Source organism: Dysidea avara, chromosome 1 (assembly GCF_963678975.1).
Source record: "Dysidea avara chromosome 1, odDysAvar1.4, whole genome shotgun sequence".
Lineage (NCBI taxonomy): Eukaryota > Metazoa > Porifera > Demospongiae > Dictyoceratida > Dysideidae > Dysidea > Dysidea avara.
In genome coordinates this window covers 2348183-2373362 of record NC_089272.1, presented here as the reverse complement: position 1 = coordinate 2373362, position 25180 = coordinate 2348183, and the positions used below count along the sequence as shown (strand labels likewise).

General features: G+C 37.8%; 3 protein-coding genes across 9 annotated transcripts in view; 2 read left to right on the top strand and 1 right to left on the bottom strand.

Annotated features, from left to right (window-relative positions):
- The window catches only part of LOC136252779 (uncharacterized), a 151293-nt gene that overhangs the window by 20270 nt on the left and 105843 nt on the right, over nucleotides 1-25180 (top strand). The window lies entirely within an intron of this gene.
- The window catches only part of LOC136252554 (serine/threonine-protein kinase ATR-like), a 151722-nt gene that overhangs the window by 32483 nt on the left and 94059 nt on the right, over nucleotides 1-25180 (bottom strand). The window lies entirely within an intron of this gene.
- Nucleotides 1-25180, top strand: part of LOC136252533 (uncharacterized) — a 64444-nt gene that overhangs the window by 864 nt on the left and 38400 nt on the right. For all 3 annotated transcript variants that reach the window (XM_066045005.1, XM_066045016.1, XM_066044996.1), the window contains exons 2-4: nucleotides 2601-2702; nucleotides 8997-9095; nucleotides 23776-23874. In XM_066045005.1, coding sequence (XP_065901077.1) covers nucleotides 2601-2702; nucleotides 8997-9095; nucleotides 23776-23874 — 300 coding nt within the window. The remainder of the gene's footprint in view (nucleotides 1-2600; nucleotides 2703-8996; nucleotides 9096-23775; nucleotides 23875-25180) is intronic.

Sequence of the window (25180 nt, the reverse complement as noted above, 5' to 3'; positions counted from 1 at the left end):
GATGTTTATACCAATTAGAAATTATGAGCACCTCTAAAAAAGTGTCTGAAGCTGACTGCCTTAATTACTGTATAGTCTAAATGTTTTGAGGGGGGAAATTTCACAGTTTTGGGTGTGGTTTTTGCAATTGAATTTGTATTGAATTCGTCCCGTTTGCAATTGAATTTGTCGGTTTTGCAATTGAATTCGTCGTTTTGCAGTTGAATTCGTTGTTTTTGCAATAGAATTCATCGCATTTGCATTACAATTTGTCATAAGCAAAACAGCTCCAAGAAACCAACTGTTCTTTAAGAGATGAATTATTTACGCCATGAAGAGTTACACTTGAAACACTAGAAGGTAATTGGAGCTGGTAGTACGCGAAGCTGATACCTGTCTGACAAGTTAATTAGCTTGCTCGCAAGTGACCACACCCATCGCGAATGGCGTAGCAGAGTTTGGAATGCAAGGGGGGTAGTCACTTCCATACCGCCAATTGATGCGCTCGCGACCAGGATCAAAAAGTTAGATCGCCAAAATAATGCCTTGATCACTTGATTTCATCTTACCAAGAGCCTTGATTCTTGATCGTCAACCGTAAAAGCTTAGTAAATTCTCGTGTTGCCCAAAGTTAGCTTTCCAAAGGTGCTTGATTGCCACTTTTCTGAACGCCTTGATCACTTGATTCACTGCAGAAATACCCCTTGACCACTTGATTAAATCTTGATCCCACTCGTAAGTGCATCAATTGGTGGTATGGAGGTGACTACCCCTTGGAATGTTGCTGGATAGGCTGTAGAGGAAGAATTATTACCTTATAAAGAGTTGTTTACTACTGTTGTACTTGAACAAGTTCATGTAGCAGCTGCTACACCATGTCTTTGTGTTTTCTCCAGCTGCCATTCTTGTTACAAATGAATTTAACTGCAAAAACCTGAATTCAATTGCAAACGGGATGAATTCAATTGCAAACCGATGAATTCAATTGCAAACGGAATTCAATTGCAAAAGCAACGAACTCAATTGCAAATGGGACGAATTCAATTGCAAAGTCGCCAAATTCAAATGCAAAAGCCTGTATCAGCAAAAAATTTTCCCTTGAAATATTTTGACCTCCATATAGTCTAATACATTTTGGGAGTGTTTGCAAATCCGTGAAATTTTTATTTTTAGTACTGAACATTGCTCAACCTCAAAATATTTGCCCCTTGAAATATTTAGGCTATACGGTATAGGTCACTCACTATTTCCCCAGAATATTTGTTTACACAATGTTTCTAAACTTTAGTAGCTAGGTGACATAATAGACTAGCATGTTCACTGTGAGCAATTACTAGCTAAGCCAAACTAAGCAAGTTCCAACAGCTCTTCATACGTCATGGTGCATTTGTACAATGTTCCTAAACTACTCTAGTAGCTAGGTGACATAATAGACTAGTATGCTTATTGTGTAGCAGGGAATGGCCTATAAATGCAGTCAGCTTCAGACACTTTTTCAGAGGCGTTTATAATTTCTAATTGGTGTAAACATCATGTTGGACGTCGTGAAGGTGGGGGGGGGGAAGAAAGGGAAGTGGATCGGCCATGCAAGACTACCTTCAGAGGTACCTATGCTAGTACAAGTATAGAATACTGTGAAGCATATAAAATTCCAAGAAGAGTTGGATTTCTGTGGGTCCCCAGGTCCTTGGTCCCCAGGTCCAGTGTTTTTATTTACCCCTCTGAAGGTTAAATAATGCATACCTCAGGTTACTATAAATAGTGTGGAGTCTTTGTGTATATCAATGTCCTAATAAAGTACAATAGTGTATGATATTAATGGATATTTCTACAATTTTGCAATTTTAAGTTTATAAGTGACCGGATTTGTGAAAAGGGGTCTCCCACACACATCCAATTCTATGAACTCAGAAGACTATAACTCAGTATTCAAGAAACATATTAACCTGAACCTTTCTCCAACTACTAAACTATGTTGGTTCTCAGTACTGACCAAATTTCAAATCAATATCCATTTCCAATCTGAAGTTATGAGTTGTAAAAGTTGGTAAATTGGATGTGTGTTGAAGACCCCTTTTTGCAAATCCGGTCACAATTGATATAAGGCTCAGTATGAAGACTGATCAGGCGGGCAAGAGAGCTGTATGAAAACTAAGCTAAAAGAATGAGAAACAGAGGGTGAGGCACTTTTTTAACAACAGCATTTTTGGGGACCACTGTGTTGTTTACAACGATCCCTACTATAGTGACAGATACGTAGATTATGACAGTATAATTGTCCACAGTTAGGTTCTACATTACTAACAATAAAGCCAAGATTGGCTGTGTTTGTGATAATTTATCTTGTTGCCTCTCTAAAATGATAACTAAGTTAAATCGTCATGTTTGATATTTGTATTTCAATGTTGCTGATGTATGGTACAGTATATCTTTCCACAATTTTCATATACTGTCAGAAAAATTCTCAGTATAGACACTAAGACACTGACAGTTCTTGAAGATGAAAAAGATATCCTTGACAGTGATCAGGCCACAATGGGGTACATACAGATACACTCACCACATTAGCTACATTTGTCCAGTACTCATCTTAATGTGTATCATACATAATGTAACTGTAGGAGGAGAGTGAGAAAATACTACGAGCAGCAGAGGATGCTAATACTGCTATCCTGCAGAGACTATCATCAGGAGGAGTGGACATCACTGCAGCCCGTAGTGTGGTGAGTATGTGTTGTTAGTGTACCATGTGTAAGTGAAATAGTTTGATGATCATAGGTTGTTGGTATGTACTAGCCCAAATCTCATTCCTTGTTGTTGTACAATTATTCATGATATTTAACCTTAAGAGAGGTGAAAGGTCTAGAAGTGATTTTATCAACTAGTTTAATATTGGATCCCATACCACTGAATATCAGTGTCATTGATGGCCATCACTTCTGTGTTAACCCATATCAGCTGCCTACCATAATTATTTTTGAAAAAATTGTGGAGTAAACTATTGTTTATGGTTTCATTTTATTTTGCCATTCTGAGAGGAAATAAGTTGATGTTGTGCTACTTCTAAAAACCAGGCGCCATTCAGCTAGCTAACTCAACCAACTATGTATTACTATTTTATTATGCTGTGCAATATTGCCTAATTAATTTATTGTAATTCTTGGATTTTGTAATTCATGAAATTTTTGTAATTCTTCAATTACATTGCTAAGCACTGTTAAGGAAGCGCTTGTTAAATAAACTGCTTTTAACAACATATTACGCACAGAAATATCTTATAAACTGTTTTATAGTTTGACTTTTAGTAGAGCGGCACAGTGTGATAGTTGTGCACTTTTTGATACAATTACAAAACTTTCCATAGAAGTTGTACTCCTAGTGACATATATTTATTGATATAGAGCTATCACATATTTGACATTTGGTGACCTTTACAGTCATTTTGTATTGAAAATTCATCGTTTTTGTCTTTATCTCCCTGAGGCATCATTTTGCACAGTTTCAAATTAAAGGTGCCGCTAAAACAAGCTGCTTGGCTTTTATTTGAAGTCAATAGGTGATTGCATTCTGAAGTTATGATCATTTATATTAATCATGAAATTCTATGAATCACTTACCCATTAGCAATTTAGACCCCAAGGGCAAAGAATTTTATGACTTATAAAAATGATCATAACTCTGTGGTGGAATGAGATATTAACTTCAAACAAAAGTCAATGTAGTTCTTAGATCAACACCTTTAATCTGATACCATGTTTTAACAATGTAAATAATGCCTCAGGGAGATAAACAAAAATGAATAATTTTCTATGAAAAAATGGCTGAAAAGGTCAGCAAAGGTCAAATCCATGATGGCTCTATATCAAAAAACATGTCACGAGGAGCACAATCTGTGTGGAAAGTTTCATAATTGCATCACAAAGTGCACGAAATGCTCATTTTTTGGCCCTATGCCATTCTACTATAATTATTGTGCTTTTCCCACAAATTCTCTCGAGAAAGCCTCAAAGCTGCTCTTCATTTTCATTCGTGCACATTGGGATACGCCCCATTTCCAACCAAAGGGATGGGCTATTCCTGGTAGTCTGCGAGGCCTGCACTGTTGTTTCTCAATTGTTAAATGCCTGTAAAACCCAATGGGAAGGTAGTTCACAAAGTCTGAGAAGAGTCACTACACCCATGTTTCAGACCGCCAAAAAGAAACCACCTCAGAACAAAGTTTACCAGTGCGTAAGTTAATACAGACTTCATTTCGCTTTTACTTCTTACACATAAAAGCTGCTTTTACCATTTAATGATTTTGCTCACGTTGACAGACATAAGTAGACACACACACACTTTTATGAAAACAATTTCAGTAAACCAGGTGCATGCCCATAGCCAGCCTTTGGCCGGCTGTGGGCACACGCCTGGTTAAAAATAAATATTAAAATATCAGTTTCAACCATTGTACATGTATGTCACTGTAGTATCAGAATTTCTCACTCAGTGTAGACTTCTAAATTAGGGGTTAGTACCCTGTGGTCTAACTCGTGGTTGTTTACTGTATTCATCATACAAAAATCAACCAAGCCAAGCTTTGTTGTTGCTTTATTTTCTGGACAAGACAGGCATCAATACATACAGTGTATATGTATGTATGTCATGGCGAGCATCATGGTGTGGTGCTGATGCTATCAACTTGAGGAGTACAGTGGTTTGCGTGAATCTTGCAAAAAATTATTTGAATTTGATGCATACATGTGTTCATACAGTAGTGAATTGTAGACTTGTTCCATAATGGAATGACACATGGCCGTGAAAAAAAATGATTCCTGACCTTAACCCATTGACGGCCAAATTCACCAGGACCCCTGGCCGCATTGCCAAATCGTACCATATTAACTGTCCATTGCACAGAACTACTTAGTAACCATATATCTAAACACTCACTATAAACTAAGGAGGTCGACTGTGTTGTTTTTGTTCGCATAATAGTAACCACAACAAATTTATTAGACAACAAAGTCTAAACTTTGGTAAAAATCAGCCTGAACAAACAACAGAATCCCAACTAGCTATTTACTAAGGTGTACTACACTCCAAAGAACTATTTTATACAGTTTACTTACAGTGCAATCCATTCCACAGCTGGTTTTAATCTGATTTGTCCTATTTCTGCTGTAGCGCATGTGCATCTGCACTCGTGTCCACCATGCCATGTCTAGGATAAAGCAGCCAACTGTCGACTTCACCTGTCTCCATTGATGTATAAGCTACTAGGTTTTAAGTCGAAGAACGATTTAATTCGCCTATTATAACAGGTTACACTTTACGCTATTATATAACAAACGCACAATAGTCCAGGAAGGATCCGGTTATCCCAAAACGGCACCTCTATGGGCGTGTCCATTTCAATACTAGCGCATCTTGTTATGAAACTCATTTTAATAGTTATAGTGAGACTAAAGTTTATTCTATGAGTGAGCTATGATGCCATGCCGCCATATGGTGGCAGTGACTGTTAATGGGTTAACCATTGTCATCAGGTACCACTAAAACACTTGCAGCTACTTTTGACACCTAAACTGATAAATTCCACCAGTGCATGCGCCATTTGACTGGCACATCTTTTGTAAGGTTCACGCAAACCACTGTGTATCAATCTCAATGTTAGCAGACACAATCCCTGAGTTGTATTCTAAACACTGGTTGTGTGAAAATACTTTCATTATTAAATTGCAATTGATTTCTTCATTCATATTAAACTTTAAGTGAGATAAAAGGTCTAGATTGTCAATAGTACTTTTAATATTGGATCCCATACCACTGAATATAATGTTGACAACAAGTAATGTACTCCTTTTAACCCACATAAGCTGCTTACATTGGAAGACTTGTAAACTGTTGTTAGGGCTTCATTTAATTTTCCCATTGTGAGAGGAAAATGTGAACATGAATTATTCTAGAAAAGTTTTGATCACTGTATGTCACTGTAGTATCAGAATATCCCACTCAGTGTAGTGTTCCATATAACTTCTAATATACAACTATAGAGTATGTTTTTAAATGTTAAAAAATATCTTGCTAATGTACATACATGTACGCACATAGTTAAAATGTATAGAGCTAATATCATTTTGTTTGAGGAACTGTTGTAATCACTTTATTTTGTTGATGTACTAATTAATTAGCTCACTACACAAGTGAATATTCTAGTGTATACCCAGCTCTAAATATTGCACATGTATGTACCATACATGTTACCTCCTAAACATGTCTGCTATTAGCATACTTGCTTGTTTCACATAACATCATGGATTTTAGACACTTTTCCTGAATGTCACATGATGTAACATGAATACTAACACATGTTTGTGTCAACATGTTATACTGATACCAAAAACTGGCATACATGTAACATGCATGGCATTGTGTCATTACTATGGCTACTGCCGTATCTAATGGCTACCACCCTGCTATGTGAATCATTAATGGGACCACCTACAGTATGTAGAACAGTCATAACACACACAATGGCTCTGACTATTCCTGTCTCATTTTGTATTTATAATCTAAAGACCAAGTGTCTGTTTTCATTGTGGGATTCTACATCCACCACACCAACGTGCATGCTACATACATGGCACTGGAACATGGTCACTTCATACATGGTACAATGTACATGCACATTCCCCTCACTGTAACATACATGTTGTATGATACATGGAACACTTATGTTACAGTAAACATGCTTGGGAGGTGTGTCTGCTTTAGTGGAATTGTGTAATGATATGTTTAATTTTAGAACTACAGATTTCTAAGTATAGGTTGTTTTGATGCTTATTTTGTCTATCGGTTAGTGCCTCTTTGATTTTGTTAGTGTGTCTGTGTTGTGTTTACTGTCCAAGTGTTTCCAGTTGAGGAATGAATGAATCTTACATACTTGCCGTAAACATGACTTTTATCATATCACCTCACATGCTATAGAATCATCATATGTGACCCAGTCTGGGAAAACCAGGCTTATCGCCCATGTCAGCATATTCTATTTTTCACCCAGGACACAAAGCTACATGAATAAGCTATCTAATTCCACAATCAAAATCAGCTAGACTTGAGTGGTCTGGTTTTGCTGGCTTCTTTTCCCAAGCCCAGTGGCGATCTGTATGTGCAGTGTGGGACCTTAATGGAACTCTGGTCATGGCTGTGTGTGGCTGTACAGCTCTGTGGTGCTGAATTAGTGCTTCTGCTGTAAATTTCCTTTCATTTTAGCCAATTTTGATACCTAAGTGGCCCAAAACTTTGTCTAATTCATCCCTACGTCTTCCTTTGCAATTTTTGAACACCATCTTTCTTGTCTTAATTCCAGCCTCCCCGCCTCTCATCCCTTTTGCAGCTCGTTTGATACGGTCAACCACGGTTTAAAATCTATTTAAAGCTTAGTTGTTTGCTACTTGCACCATAGATAATGTATGTCATATGGATTGGAAACACCGGCATTATTTACATAGTGATATCATGGGCCATCCTTGTTTCACTGGGTGTAAACTTTATGGCCTTGACAGGTGGAAGATTTCACTGTTCTTGTAACCAGCAAATTAGTGTTTGTTGTTTACAGCTGGGTTAGTTACCACCTACACTAATTGGAGGCTGGACTGGGTAGGGCTGATGGAGACTAGTAAACAACAGTGTAAGAAAATTCAGGTTCAAAGGTGAATAATGGTGTTTCGAAACGGTTGTGCAAATTTCCTGAAAAAACAGAAAGTGCAGCATTGTTTCTTTGCTGCTGTTAACACCACTTGTAGCAGGTAGAGTGTAGTAGGCCAGCTAGATATTCACTGCTTCGCTGTATATTTCCACTGTTTCGACAAAACTTCAAAAAATAGGTTTTACTTTGTGCAATTGTTTAGCTCAAGCTGAACAGTACTGTAGCATAAAATCTATTTCAATGTATCACGTGTTTCTTTGGTTGTGTAAATGCAGTGACGAGAAGTTGGCTAATAGTACTGCTGCTGATATATTAGCTGGTGCATACCTGCCATGTTATATCACTTGTGTAGATAGGTGTAGTTTCATAGTAGAGCATATCAAAATATGAAAAAAATATCGTGATAATTAGTAATACAGTGGAACCTCTCTATTACGAACATTTTGGACCAAAAAATTGTCCTTATTATGGAGGTTTTCTCTATTGTGTCCTTAATTTGGGGAATTTGTTAAGAGAGGTTCCACTGTATCATGATATTTATTTGTTCAGTACACAGCACAACATAATAAACAATGTAAAAGGAATATCCATGGCTTCAAACTGGCCTTCAAACAAGCCAGAGAAAGCCAAACAGCCACTCAGTACATTTCCTAATGTATTGGTGCACTGTAACTAAGATAGGAAAATAATTTAACGGGCGTTTCCTATCCATTAGGAATGCATACATTGTCAATGCTTGCACAGTGGATGCTCTGGAAGGTAAGGAATTGGTGTAAAACATGTGAAAATTTGCTACACATAGCTTCAACCATTGGCAAGCTACTACAAACTAAATACTTAAAACCGGCATTTCTCAATACTTTTAAATAGGCGATAAGACCGGTTTTCCCAGACTGGGTTACATATGTAGCTGGTCAATACTTAGACTAACACACAACCCTGTATGTAGAAGAAATTACAATGATGTAATTATTGATGTGGTATGCATTCTTTAACTATAGTGATATTACATTACCATACACTGATATAGTACACATGTAGTTGTGTAGTAGTTTAGTAGTGTATGTGATAAGTGTGTTTGACTAGTGGAATAATGTTATATCTATCACAAGTTAGTGTATCACATTATTATCAGTTAAACTCTTACTACACCTACACACATAGTACACACTGGCCTGTACATACTATACAGTATTGGTACTATTGCCTCAATGGTAGTTGTGTATATCCTGTCAATTGAAGTGATGGGATATGTAGTAGTGTGTTATGTTTAGTTGTTAACTTGTTATGTTTGATTACATGTTGTTACCTCACTTGTACATTACAGTGGGGTGAATCACCACTGCACAGAGCTGCACGTGGTGGACAAGAAGCTATGTCAAAGATGTTAATTGAAGCTGGTATGCCAGTTGATATTAAGGACAAAGTGAGATTGTATTGTTAAATAACTAATATGGCTTCACACTTCAATACTGACTCATTGTGATAGATATTATCCATCCTCATCATACCAGCTTTTGACCAGTTAGGAGTTGTAGTATTCTAGTTAACCAACAATACAAAGCTAGTAGAGCTGTGTGATGTGTAAAGTGTCTCTATTACATTGAAGCCATATCATCTAATGTACATACACACCTCTATGAGGTGTATTGTCTGTATAGTGTATGAGTGATAACTCAGTACCTCATAGTATGAAATTGAGTAGGAATAATTTGTGGTTATATCTTTTAAGAATAATAATGACATTTTCAGTAATGTTAGGGTACTATACCTGCAAACTTATTAATCATGCTCAGATGTTTTGTATTATATATCATACTGTGTAAAACTGATTATGTGTTGAGAAAAGTATTAGTCCACTTGTGGTATCAGTATCTCTGACTATATTGAGTAGTTTCTTTGTTCTCAAGTTTTGTTTGTGTTCAGTAATTCCCTATTGGTATACAGTAGACCCTCGATTATCCGACCTTCATTTATCTGTACCCTTGTTTATCCGAAATTGGAAATGACTGTTCTATTAGAGTATTTTTAGAACAGGTGTATGTTCTATTAGAGTATTTCAACAGAGCTCTGTATATGAATGTATGGGCTTTAGTTATCCAAACTATTCACTTATCTGTACCTCATGGTTGACTATGGTCACTGACATATTTACAGCTTAATGTACTCTGTACTTGTAGTATTGTCTTAGTGGTCACAATTTTGTTTATTGTATATAGGGATTCCTTTATAGTAAATAGAATTTTTTTTTAACCAGAGTAGTTGTAAGTGTGTTACAACTAACGGTCATTATTAGTACCACTCTGATTTGTATCTATGGTGTGCTTACTGTCCACATATCCAGTAGTTAATAACCCTTCGACTTTCGTAGGGGTATATTTAGGCTTTGACGCATGCCTCCATTTATACAAACTCAAATAACTTCTCAGGTACTAACAGCAGAAAGCTCCTACAACCACCATGTTACTTACCATGGACTTCCCAATAAAAATGGCACCAAGCATCGAAGAATTTGAGTAAAACGCCATTCATCACACGACTTAGAAAAGAGCCTTCTTCATCAAATGTCTGCCCATGGGTGTACACTGGTTCACTAGTCAAAGCATATCTTTGCCATATCTTCGCCATATCTTGGTTATTTCCTTACCAATGTAAACGCGCACTTAAAACGTAGCATACCATACTGTACTGTACCATACCGAACTGGAGCTACTAGTGTAAATGCACTATAAGTGTAGCTATTTATATTTGTGGAACCACATATGCCATGTTCAACTTTATTTTAACTACTGAAGAAACTACTAAGACAGTCTTAAGATTATTGGCTATGCTTGGTTACCCATGGTGGTGTGGCCTCTGTTAACAGCTCAGACTATAAGGCACCCACAAATATTTTAATACATGCCTCTGCCAAGATTAGTCCAGATTACTCTGCATTTTAATGGCTTGTAGAGATGGCTGGTTGTTTTATGCTGTGCTCCTGTTTCATCTTTTTGCTGTTTCCCCAGGCCCACCACTATGAGTGTTTGTTGTATGATTGGTAAGCTTTGTGACAACAAAACAGTAATTATCCACACACTTAGATGGCTTCGTGTAGTGTATTGCTATTAGACAAGAAAGATAACTACTGTTTCTTGCCCTTGTTAGCTAAATAACAGGGTTTATAATGTGGCTTGATCATTGGACAGTGTCCTCAAGATAGTTCAGTTGTATATTGGTGTATCGTATCGGTTTTTAGCAGCAATATCAGCTCTCACCGATATAGTAGAAATGTCCATTTCGGCCACCGATACGATATATATCGGTATATTGGTACACCTCTAATTTATAATGCTGCTGACCTTTGTTTCTTTTGTGCTACTGGCTCTTCTTCTCTTCTAGTATGTTCACTCCTTAGCTCATAACTCCACCTGTCATCCAGTTCACAATTACTAAGTCAACTTCTATCTCAGACTCCTCTGTCTCAGGCTCGGACTCTTCCATTTCGAGCTGTGGATTAAACACACCACACTGAACACAACAACACCTAGCAACTAGCACTACCAACTGAACAACGCTCCTTGAAACAATGGCTTGAAGTGACTCTCACTTGATCCCAATCACATTTCTTCAGTGACCTAGTCCATATAATTCTAGGAACTCGACACAAAGTGTTAACTTCAACATCCACTCTCTGCAAATTATGGTTACTAACACCAATTGCCAGAATTGACTGACTGATGTTTAATGTGTCACTAGCAATGACATGATCAATAAGGGTAACTGAGTTGTAGCATATACGAGTAGGTTGGTGAACATGTTGGATCAAACTGAAATCACCTGCCAAAATTACCTGTTTTGCCACAGATGATAATGACACTAAAACTGAATAAAGTGTTTCTTAGGATTGGTGGATGGAGAGCGATACACTGAAACAACAGCTATACGATGGTACTTGCACATAATAAAACAGTAGGTAATGATTAAATAAAGACATGAAGCTTCAATAGATTTGCATATAAAATATCAGGATGTTCAGCTTGCAAGCTAGTTGAAACAAAAATGCATGATCCAGGTAGATTACTATTCTGCACATTGGGGTAAGAATGAATTGGTGAAGCAAACAAGTCAAAACCAAGTACAGGTGGTATTAAACAGGTGGAGCCATGTTTCACTGCAACACAAAACTGTGGATGTATTATTTCGTTGTGAAACCACTCACTTATTTCTTCATATTTTGATCTTAGTCCTTGTACATTATGATGGGGTAATCCTTGCTCCGTAAATGCACCAGATGAAAAAGTTAATAGGTGAATCAAGTAGTTGAACATTCGGCTAGGAATTAAACAAACAGGACACACAACACCAAGTAAATTCTGAGAGAGAACAAAAATGATAATATTGCTTGTCATTAACCCACGCACAGCACGAGTGAAACCATTGATCACAGTTGTCACTACAATAGTCCTTTCTGGTTTCTTGTAACAGGTTTCTTACACATACCACATGGGTAGTGAGACAAGTGGGATGGACTCGGGTTGAGTTGCACATCACTGCACAGTATCAGTAACAACAAAGTAAAAGTACTTTACTGTCGAGAACAAGCCCTATTGAACTGTAAACAATGGGAAAATGGTTCCCTCCAGAGGTGACAAACTGCCAACTGGACCTGAAAATCAACTCTGATCACTTTGTAGAATCACAGAAACATCCACTGTTACAAGTAAATCACTACTGCCTAGTCGCAAAATGATAAGTAAAATCCATATGCACACCTGCATACCACTTGAATGTGCCTTTTTTTAAAGTCTCGAAGGACTACCAGAGGAGTTATTTTACAGTTTCCTATCAAGGACAGAGTCATAATCCGCTGATACGCTACGTAATCTGGGGAATTCCCTGTATTTAACCACTCATAACCAGTGGAATCCCTCCATTTAACCAAAAGTACACACAGTAGCTAACTTTCTCTCTCTCTCTCATACACACACACACACACACACACACACACACACACACACACACACACACACACACACACACACACACACACACACACACACACACACACACACACACACACACACACACACACACATACACACACACGCACACACACACGCACACACAAACACACACACACACAATGTGATTAAGTATTCATTTTACCACCCGGGAATACACAGATTCAAGTTCATTCTTATCCTTTTTACTTTTTCTGGCAGTTAGAAGGCTTCTCAGCATGGTGAATGACTTCCTCGCCTGGTAACATAACTCATAGATTATGGATCCCTGCACAGAATTTAGTTTCTGCAGTTGTTATAAAGGATTAAGGCAGGAAATAATCAGATAACCTTCCAGAACTCAATCCAACTAAGTACAATTATTCAGCATTCTTTGAATATAAAAGATTTGGCAAGGTAGTTAGCTGAAACCCACGCCTTTTTTTCTTAAATAAAAAAAAAAGAAAACAGTAAGGATTATATAACACTGTTAATACCCTGTTACACATACAGAGGGGCATAAGCCATCAGCTGGTTGGGCAGCAGTACCAGACATTGTGCCATCCACCCCACATCAGCCCCTCCCCCAACTCACAAGTGTGATTTGACATTTTGTGAGATCATGTTACTATGTATAAAAATTAAAACGTTTACACACATTGTATTATTAGTTCAGACATCAGAGTTTTCTTTAATATCTTGCACTATAAAAAGTCTAAATATGTTACTTTAATTTTGTTTGTTGTAAAATAAAAGGCTCTATTGCTATAAAAGGTTCTCTTTAATGCGAGGGTCTATTACTAGAACTGTGAACCCTTACCAGGTAAATTGATTAACCAGCCATGCATTATCATTTATTTTTGCATACCTGGTTAACCTATCTCTAAGATATTCACTCAAAATGTATGTTTTGGATCCTCTTCTTGTACTTTTACATTAATATCAAACTTGTAGTAGGATTCAGCTGTAGGTATGATCACTTGGTGCTTTGGCCGCTATAAGGACAATCTGTCAAACTGTACTGCAATTTTATTAAGGTGCACGTAGCCTACATGCTAGATGCAGCATAAATATTGCAGAAAATTAAATTTCATTCAATCCAGTTAAGATGGTGGTCAAGCGGATGACGGGTGCCCTGGCTATTAGAAATTTATAGCATATAACCCACAGATCTGCAATGTTAGATTAGCTATGTGGGCACGCCCTGTACCAGCGATGGTGTTGTTAATTCTTGTTGAGGTGATTAACATGTAGAGAATACATTGTAACAATCCCTCAGTACAGGCTCTATTGTAGAATGGAAACTTTCACAGAACACTGTGGCAAACACGCCACTGTGAACTCTATATCGATTATGTATTATGTAACTCGTCCAATTGAATCTATGTTCTACCACTACACCTGCCGAACAGGTTTTTCTACAATAGTTTATCAAGACAAGACAAACTTTTGAATTGTAGTCATGAACAAGTTAAGGCATGTTCTCTTGTATAATCATCGCACTGCATTTAGCTAAGGTTTTTTTTTAAGTTTGTGCATTCTGTCAATATTGATGATAATACATAGAAACATGAACACTCTTAAGAATCAATGGTTACCAAAACAGAGTACGATTTCGATTATCACTTAGGATTTGTTCATAAACTTGCTTAGCCCTTAAACCTGCAGCTGTTTTTATAAAATGCCAGCACTGAAAACACATAATCCAGTAAACTGGATCGCATGCATTCCTTGTAAAACTAAATTCCATAACACAGAAACTGTTAAAGCTATTTTAAAATCACCATATTAATTTTGATTTAAATAGTCCCATACTTGGTTGCTTTCATCCAACCCAGAGTTCCCATTTCGCTTTGAAAGAACAAATTTTCGTCTTCCTTCTTCACATAACGATGTACAAATGGCCATAACTCAGCAGTATTCATCATTATTGACTTGTTCTTGGTATCACGTTGCTCCTCATGTGATGGCGATTCAGTTGATATATAGATATCACGTGATTAAGTCATCATCGGACAAGCACAATGACAATACAAATATGATAGGACACAAAATGATTCAGTACATTGTAGTGGTAAGTTCCTTGTTGTATGTTGAAAGTTAATACATAGTTAGATAGCTTACTCTTTGCCAATTATTAAAATCTGTTTTTCTAAGTGATCAGACACCAGCTTCATGAGATATGCCTGTTTATAACCACCTATGTAAATTGGCAAAAGTATTGTGCGTTTTCATTTTTTAAATCAAATCCAGTTTTCTGGATTATGCGGGTTTAAGGATTAAAGTAATATTCTGAAACAGATAGCATCAAAGATGAAATTACCTTCTTTACATAGCAGCAACATAGGTTCATGGCTCCTTGTTGTTAGCTATGGTAGAATTCCCCTTTACCCTGTATAGAGAGAAAGATACAATGTTTCAAAAAAACTTAATTGCAATTGTGGACAGCCACGTGACCTCCACCTTAACTGGATAACGGACAGTTATTATCTCTGCTCAGTAACCATTCTGTTCAGTTTTACAACTCTACAGTACAGTGTGGTTCTGTACATAGAGCAAAAATAATAACACACCTTTTAAGGTGATAATGGATATTTTCACATGCAGTTGTAACCATGGCTAGTCATTTCACTATTCTTTCTAGTAGGGGAATAATATTGGCAAGTAAATTAATATGTAGACATTCACTTCCTGTTGTAAATAAGTGAATTGACTGTATTAAACTTTAGCCTGTGTGAGATGCATTCGTTAAAATGTTGCTAGGTATGTAGAATCAGGAGCCTCTTTAGCTCTACTTAACACTAACACAAAGCAACAACAGTATGACCGTTCTATTAGAGTATATTTATGATTGCCTGAATGTTTTATTAGAATATACCAATCTATATTTTCCAATTAGTCTGCTATGTTGTAGTGGCAGTAGCACTTACACAAGTCTTGTATATACTGTACACATGTCACAATTATGTTAATGTGGGTTATACAGTATATCCAGCATAAGTGTAACATACCTGTATGGCAGAACGAATGATAACATCCGGACACCAGACAGAATCTGTTTAAATTACATAGATGTCTGACCATAGTGCAATTTGTCCAGACACAATATCCCATCAAAGCACAAGGAAGGAGCCTAAGAGCTGTGAGCTGGCATGTTTGTTGATTCTATCAACAATAACAGTTACTTGGTTGCTAGGAGAATAACAGACATTCTTACAACCCAAGGGAATGACCACAAATGTACTATTGCAAACCCTCTGGTATACTGCAACCAGTAGGGCAGGGTAGTCAGAAAAGGCAAATATGGTCGGACGCAGACACAGACACGGACATTTTCAAAACACACTTTTATATTTATACAACAGTTATTTTCATACCTAACGTTTTTCTTTACAGTAGTCTTTGCTTCCAAGCACAGAGATCAACTTCGATTAGTGCTTAATGCTTATCAATTTATAAGCGCATGTATGGGGATAGGCTAGCATGCTACAGAGTATCATACACCATATACTTTTGTACATGCGCTATAGAAATCTATTGCACATTCACAGAGATCCTGCTAGCATGCCCCAACTTAGCCTCACAAGCCAGGACCTTAGTAGGCATAAGCACCTGCGCCTTATACTGAAAGGTGAGAGCTCCCGGATCTGGCTTACGACAGTAAACTAGCATGGATCCCTACAATTACATAACTACATTGGATTCTAGAGCATTTGTACAAGGGTACATCGTCTGTAACATCCGTCAGGGTAGGGGATCATATTCCAACAAGTCCAGCATTATTGTAGCTGGCGAGCTATTGCATGTCTATATGCAAGCTCGTTCTGATCTGCTATAACATAGGCCCAGCTTGGCTGGTGAGCTGTGATAGCTGTACACTAGCTCAATTTGACCTATGTACATCCCTCAGGGTAGGGGATCATATTTCTAACAGGCCCAGCAACTTTTGTAGCTGGCGAGCTATTGTATCAAGCTCGTTCTGACCTGTTATAGCATAAGTCCAGTTTGGCTAGTGAGCTGTGATAGTAGTAAACTACCTCGATCTGACCTCAAATGTCCCGCAACTAGTCCAATACAGTCCTGCAGTACAAAAGACTATCACAGAAAATATCAAACCCTCTGAAAGGGGGACTGGAATAATCGTCAAGCTGAATTATTGTCAATCCAACTGCATGATTGGTGGACGTCTGGCCGCACGCCACTCAGTCTGTCCGGCACCATCCATAGATATTTATTCTGTCACTTTGTTGGCATGGTGATTGATTCAGTCTACCCTGACATTTGATCGGTCTGGAAAGTAGCGCAGTGCTACTAGCACGTGCAGTTGATATTTGTACAGTGCTTCAGTGTGCTATTCATCTGGTCTGACAATTATAGTACCAAATTGTCAGGTGAACTGAGTGGCCACGCGTAGTACAGTCCAACCAACTTGGCTAAGTGGTGGGTAGATAGTGAAACAGTCTATGATCCCTCACTCACACTGGCCGGGGTTCCTTAAATCTCCATGCCAGCATCGATGGGTCATCATATATCACAATTTGAGCTATCAGTCCTTTCTCAATGGCCATGGGGAAAAGGCGGGATTTTGAGACAATCGAGAAATTTTGAGTTCCTTGATGGTTAAGCTCCCTCGATGATTGATAATGGTTGATGAAGCACTAGTAATGCCATAGGAGTAATATGGTTGAAATACACATTTAAAATAATGGCGCAAAAACACACAACCATCTCTGCCGAGCAAAATAAGAGGCCAACTATTATCATGTGAGCTTGATTATTAATAGAGATGCTTTAAAATTTGCTGAGTATTGGATGGTATTTGGGGCCAAATACACTGTCATGGAAGCAACCTCGTCACAACAAAAAACTATGGTTTAAAGTACTGAGTGTGGGATGAAAGAGCAGTGCAGAACAGCAGAACGGTTTCTTCCTGAAGTCCTTACAGCGCCCATAAAAATAATTATTCGACCAGTAACCAAAGTAATGGCTAGAGCTACAGTGCATATGCCATTTAGTCTACTATTTGTCCAGAATTATTTGCTGTACACGGAGAAGAAGAGTATTACAGTATTATCAAGTACTGCAGTGTTCCTTTCGTGTTATAATTATTTATCATGTACAAAATTGCTTGAGGGCGGGTTACTAAGTGAACATGTGTAGGTGACTAAGTGAGCATGTCAGGTAACTAAGTGATTTAGTAAGCCTGTAAATGAGTCATACCATAGTCTAAACATATTTTGTACATGTCAGTAACACAGCTAGAAGGTATACAATCCATGTAACATGGATAAAGTTGTAAGTAAAATAATCAGATTAACCACTATGCTCATGCCCAGTCTTGTCTGATGCTAGAACAATAACTTGATACTTCAGAATACGTCAGTTTAGGGAATAATAAATGTGTGCCATTTTTGTTTACATAAGAGGTGACACACCTCCAACTCACAAAGAGATAGGCTATTCCTAGTAGTCTACGAGGCCTGCACCATTGTTTTTTAGTTGTTTAAATGCCTGTAAAACCCAATGGGAAGGTAGTTCACAAAGTCTGAGAAGAGTCGCCACACCTGTTTGTCAGACCATGTAAAGAAACCACCTCAAAGCAAAGTTTACCTGTGTGGAAGTTTAATACAGACTTCATTTAGCTTTTACTTCTTTTGTGCAAACTACTTTTACAATTTAACGAGTTTTGCTCACATGGGAGCATACAGACAAGCACAGTAGTATGGTTTAGCATATACACTTGCAAATCTAAATGATAACTGGTGAAATTTTGTTTGTTGTACATGTACTTATACTGTATTATATACCTACTTATACAAATTCTCACTTCTGGGAATAATAGTAGGGATTGCATTTTTCCAATCAAATTCCCTACACATGGGACATCATTTGTCATCAAATCCTCACATATGTACTCGGGCTACTGTATAGGGTCATTGTTTGAATACAATACTAGAACTGTATACCCTTATCAGGTAAATTGATTAGCCAGCCATGAATTTATCAGTTATTTTTACCTATCTGGGTAACCTATCTCAAGATAATCACTGAAAATTTATGTTTTGGGTCCTCTTCTTGTGCTTTAACGTTGATATCAAAGTTGTAGTAGGATTCAGCTGTAGGTATAATCACTGCCTATTACTTTTTCCACTATAAGTACAATCTGACAAACTGTACTACAAACTTTACTGCAAATTTATAAGTTGCTCGTAGCTTACATGCTAGGTACAGCATAAACATACAGAAAATTTCATTCAATTCAGTTAAGATGGTGTTCAAACAGGTAACAGGCACCTTGGCTATTAGAAACCTTATAGCATTTTAGCATTTAATCCGCAAATATACATTGTTAACTTAGCTATGTGGGCACGCCCTGTACTAGCATCATCACGATGATGCTGTTAATCCTTATTTATGTGATTAACATGTGGAGAATACATTGTAACAATCCCTCAGTACAAGCTCTTGTAGAATAAAAACTTTTGCAGAACACTGTGGCAAACACGGCACTGTAAACTCTGCATTGATTATGTATTATCAAGAGTTCATAATATATAATACACTAAGGAGAGTATCCTACTCTCATATACCCCTGTAGAAGGACATATCATGAAATTATGCCATAACGACAAATGTTGTGGTTTGTGACCTGCGGGCAGCCATAAAAGTGCAAGAATTGTTAGCACCATTTCACACTCGCGACACTTGGGATAGCCGTATTTGTGAATGGCCTAGCAAGAAACACTTATGAAGTGGTCTTAACCCATGAAGGAACAATTGCAATTCGGTGACAAGCGAGTTAATTTGGTTGTTACCGATGTTGTTAGGTATGGGTTCAATCAATACCACATTCAACTAATGACATCATTAATTATACAAAGAAGCACTGACAAACTCAGAAGTGCTATGTCGTAACTTTATGATACGCCCTTCTACGGGGGTAATGAGAGTATGATACTCTCCTCAGTACATATATACAGTGGGACCTCATTTATCTGAACCCTCTGGGGCCAAGCCCTGTTCATAACTTTGGATTATCGTAACTTTGAATCATACATTAGTGCATGTATAAATGCAGTCACTTATTCAATGATGGTACTCAATGCTACCAAGAGTTAATAATAGTGGAGGGGAGAGTGTCTAACGCTGTATAGGGCTGCATAAAATGAGCGTGTGGGAGCTAAAGGGCTTCACCACGGTTAATCTCGTGTTTAGTCGCATTCTCTACACTTGACAACTAGAACCAATCGTCACTTTTGTCAGGTCACATCAACGATGCTGCACAAGTTACGATACGATGCCGCATTCTCTACACTGAACAAGTTACGACACAAGTTACGACACTGCACAAGTTACGATACGATGCCGCATTCTCTACACTGAACACTAGAATCGATATTTGGGAAGTGCTGATAGTGGTATTTGGTTCCAACATGGCAGACCAAGTAACGCCACATCGCGTCTTCGAACGACGGTCGAGGTTAAGCAACATTTCAACTTCCGGTCATGATACTAGCTCTGAAACGGCCGCGTAACCATAATTGAATGCGTTAACACGTTGCTTGTTAAGATTGCTGAAGCCCTTTAGCTCACACGCGCTCATTTTATACAGCCCTATAGAGCGTTAGACACTCTCCCCTCCACTATTATTAACTCTTGATGCTACTGCAATAAGAGCACTTAGCACTTCAATACAAGTAGGTTACCCCACTGTCTGCTAGGATTTGGTCTGTGGTCACCACCAAACTATCAACAAATTAACCAATGTTTACCACCAAACCATCATCAATCCATCTAATTACATGCCAATGTCTTTGAATGGCTGCCCTCCAGCTGGCAAGCCAATAACTTCCTTCAATTATTAGTCACGTGCAGTACTTCAGACCTGTTTGGTTAACCGAGTGTCCGGGTGTTTGGGGTCCGGATAAACGAGGTCCTGCTGTATATATATTATAAACTCTTGGTACTGTATTATGTTACTCATGCAATCGAATGCATGTTCTACCACTACACCTGCTGAGCAATTGCCACTGCTATAGTTGCATAATAAAATAACACCATGCAGTAATTCGTATAGTGTTTATTTAATCAAAAGTGTTACCAACTTCAATCTCAGAATGCAATTTTTTTCAAAAAAATTTCTGCGGGGGCATACATCCAGACCCCGTAGTTGGAGCATGCTGAGTGTGCTTAGCACACTTGTTCACACTTGTTGAGTGACTTCCACTAATGCCCACGTAGGATGTCCAAACCTGTAACCCCCTCAGAGAGTTTCTAGATTTGCTACTGGTGTGGCTGTGACTGCTGTATTAAAATATCTTGATCTCGCCACTGAGCTACACAGTAGATGAAGCTAGAGGACATGGCACAATACCTTGTTTTCCTACGGAGCTAGATTGTTGTCGTGGCGCATTCTTATCATTAGAGAAGGCGTGGCTATTGTTCTAAAAATGCGGCTTAGCTGCTACCTGATACTACAGTCTCAAATAGTTTTGTGGCATCTAAATACACTCCTTCAAGGTAGGTATTGATATAGAAAATTAATTCCATGGTATGGTATCCATGAAGAAGAAGATGACCATTTAATTGAAGATAAAAGGAATGGCAAAGCACAGAAGGCAGGCATTTATTAGATCTACAAAAGGCACATCCCACTAGTGAGTTTGCTGCTGTGGTGTAAAATGGTAACCGTGCACTGCTTAATTTGTCCTATCCCAATAAGGGGGTGTAGCTCACAAAAGAAGCCGGACTACAGCAGATCTAGACTATGACATGTTCTAATCAATTAATTCACAGTGGTCCAATCTTGCAGATATTCTATAAAGCAGGAGACTTGGATGACTTGACCAGGTTTTAACCCTAACCTACATGTTATAGCTGATAAGAATGAAGAAAGATTTTGGTCATATGGCTCCATATTGATTTTACCTCTGAGGGTGGTCTACCTCTTTGTTGTGGAATAAATGTCTCAAAGTATCCATTACAGAAAGTAGATTGTTATTAGCTGCATAATAATATAGGATTTAGTTACATAACACATTATTATGAATTACAAGTAAATACCTGTAATTCTGAATAAAGTTAATGGCATACAGTGCAACAAGGTAAACAGTATCATTTCACTTTAACTCTTAAAGCCACACACAATTATTAATAAAAGTGCACATAGGCCAATATTTCAGCTGTAATGCATGACCGTAAACAAAGTGCTGTAACTTCCGTGCAGTAAGTGCTAAAGCTACACAATTTGTACTATTCTATCTGTGATGTAATAAAGAATAAAGTAGTACCTAGGGTTTTACCCTTTGGCAAAAGCATAAGGCCAAAAGTCGCCATGGGTACATTCTGTCACAAAACACAATTAACACAAACTGATCACTCACCTCAGAAAATTATTGATAATTTCTTTATAGTGTGTTCTATGGTGTTTTGGTAAGGACCATTTGATTCTCCATTATGTTAATGATAAATCATAACATATAAAGCTCATGTGAGTCAAACATTTTTATAAATGGCTACCAACGCGATGAATGTGAAGTAACAGCAAATACAGTCGCCATTTCCAGGCTTAAAACAACTCCTTTGCTTAGTTTCTCCTTCAAACATGTGTCATCAACACTTGTATCAGCATATTCATCTACAAGCCATGGCTCTTATCCGAGGGCAGCTCTTATGACAGTAATTCAAGGTTGTGCTGTGGCTACCATCCAGGGACGACTATTGTTAGAACTGTAACTATTAACCGATTAAATACGGTATTTACTGCTATTTACATCCTTATACACTACTCACCTTACAGCAACTCTGCCAAGCACGCAGTCGTGATGGTTGAGCAATGCAAAGTAACAACTAACTAAGCTAAAGCACTTTCTAATGTACTTTACTACATGATCACTACAAGGCTATGTGTTTTGCTGTATTTGCATAGAACTGGCACACATGAGTGGCTACATGAATTTGTTAAAGTCATGGTTTTCACTCTAGAAATCTATCCTGAAATAATTTAAGTACTGCGTACCTTGCTTATCTCCATATGTTATCTATCACCAAATGGATTTTGAGACAAATTTGGCGTTTAAACTGCTAGTTTAGTTTCAATCACTTTGCACAGCATGATTCTAATAAATTTGGGCGGCCACTCATGTGTGCCAGTTCTATGCAAGTACAGCAGGAGAACACGTAGCTTTGTAGCGATCATGTAGCAAAGCACATTAGAAAGTGTTTTAGCTTAGTTAGTTGTTCTACAGTGGATATTTCGTGTTGCTCAACCATTGTAATTGTGTGCTTGACAGAGTTGCTGCAAGGTGAGTTGTGTAGCTATATATAAATGCTATAGAGGATGTAAATAGCAGTAAAATATTTACAACATGGCTAATCTTGCTTGCCTTGAGAATTGACCTTTGGTCCAGCCTGGTCCGGTCCAGGTTTTCATAACCCCCCATAACAGCTGCAGACCCTCTGCTATGCTACAGTGGATACGGTAGCACATGTTCAGTTAATTTAGGCAACTGTCCGACCAATTCTGGTTTGTCAGAACGTTGTGGCAGGACAGCAAAAATATATTATCATAAGTTCTGGTATGGTAAGAAGTATCACACTGGTATAGTCATATATCAAACACAATCTGACAACACATAATCATTGTACCACACAGCATAATATACTACATAGAGTAGAGAATCTGTTATCAGGTCAGGAGATTAATGACAAATGTTACTATTGTGTTGTATGAACATTAACTTGTAGTTGCTTTAGTCAGTGAAATCTGTCTCTGGAATGTATTTGGAAAACACTATTATCACAAACAATCCACACATACACAATACATAGTATATGACTAACTGTTATAGGGAAAACACATTATATTTAATGTACGTCACAAGTTTTAGTATCATGGTATGAATATGATATCAATAAATAACATCATGGTGTGATAGAGTGTATTATTGAGTATTGAGAATATGGTGATGTGACTATTAATTGTGTTCCTTTCATCTGTTAACTGTTCTAGTAGTATTTGTGATCATCATATCTAGTACAGATCTGTGGTACTGTTCAGTGTTTGTTTGTACAATATTAGTAGTGTATACCTGTGTTATCACACCTTGTTATTGTTGTGTGTAGAATGACTGGACACCTTTACATTTTGCGAGCAACAAAGGAAGGAAGAACACTGTACAATTGTTGATCAATTCAGGTGCTACTGTGGATGCTATGGACGATGTAAGTTAACTTGTTCAATGTATATAGCATGAAAATGAAATTCTATTTTATGGCTTTACGGTTGGCATCACAACTGTAAAATTAAAAATCCATTAATAATTTTGCAAAGCAAATACAGTGGAAGCTATCCTGACCTCTGTTATCTGGGAACTTCCATTGTTTTGGAAAGACCAAGTTGCTGATCATGTGGCTTGTAATTTATTGACCATTTGGTTCACAAGGAGGGAGCCTAAAGGTTGCTGTTTACCTGTTTAGTGACTTGTTTATTCCAGACAGGGAAGTCACTACAGAGCATTCATGGTCACTTCCCTGAACTATAAAAATGTATTATCACCCAGCAACCAAGTGATAGTTCTTATTAGTACTGCCCACTGAACTGCACAGCACTAACTGATAGCAATAACAACCATTACTTGTATTTATGTTATAGTCACTTTAGCGTAATAGCATGTTATTCTTAGTTATGGACATTTCTGAGATATGCATGGATAGTATTATGTACCAGACTGCCCGGATAGGAGAGGTTCCACTGTAATTTGTCCACCATAGATTTTATTCTATGATCATATCTATGATGCCAGTGTTTACTACAGAATTATCCTTACTGCATCATACAAGAGTATTTGTTGCACCGCTGAAGTGCTTCAGTCTACACAACCAACAGGGTGATAGTGTAGCATGCCCAATCCTTTGCAAAAAAGTATGGAGTGGCCACTGCAGACTACATGTACGAATGCTCTAGCTACAAGTTTTCGAAACCACTACCACTCCTACACTCAAATTGTGGTGCCCATGAATGAAGCCGTATAAGGTAGTGAATGAATTGCTACCTCAAACAACTTAAAGGGGTAGTATGTCAACCCATACAAGTGGTGATGCCACACAAATGTGGCAAGCGATTTACTTGGTTTTATGTAATTACTCAGAGACTGTGGTTTGACAATGAGCAACAATAACTCTCACTTCCACACAGCTGCTACAAATAACTTGGAATCATTTTATTGTAGAGTTACATGTCTAGACAGATTATTTAAGCCAAATAGAAGATTGTAAATGGTGTGGGTAATGGAGTGCTTGGAGATGTAACCACAAGAACAGCAGCGCTAGCCCATAATAAACCTGAACAGGCTTGTTTACTACAAATAATACAAGTCACAACATTACAAGTTTTTACCAACTGCTAGAGCCTGCTGTTTGCATTTTGTATGAGGCAAAGCTTACTGAGTAGTTTTTTTTGCTACGAAACAAAGGTACCATTGCTTACAATTATCCCTTTAGAAGATCACCATTTTGTGGCATGATGTAA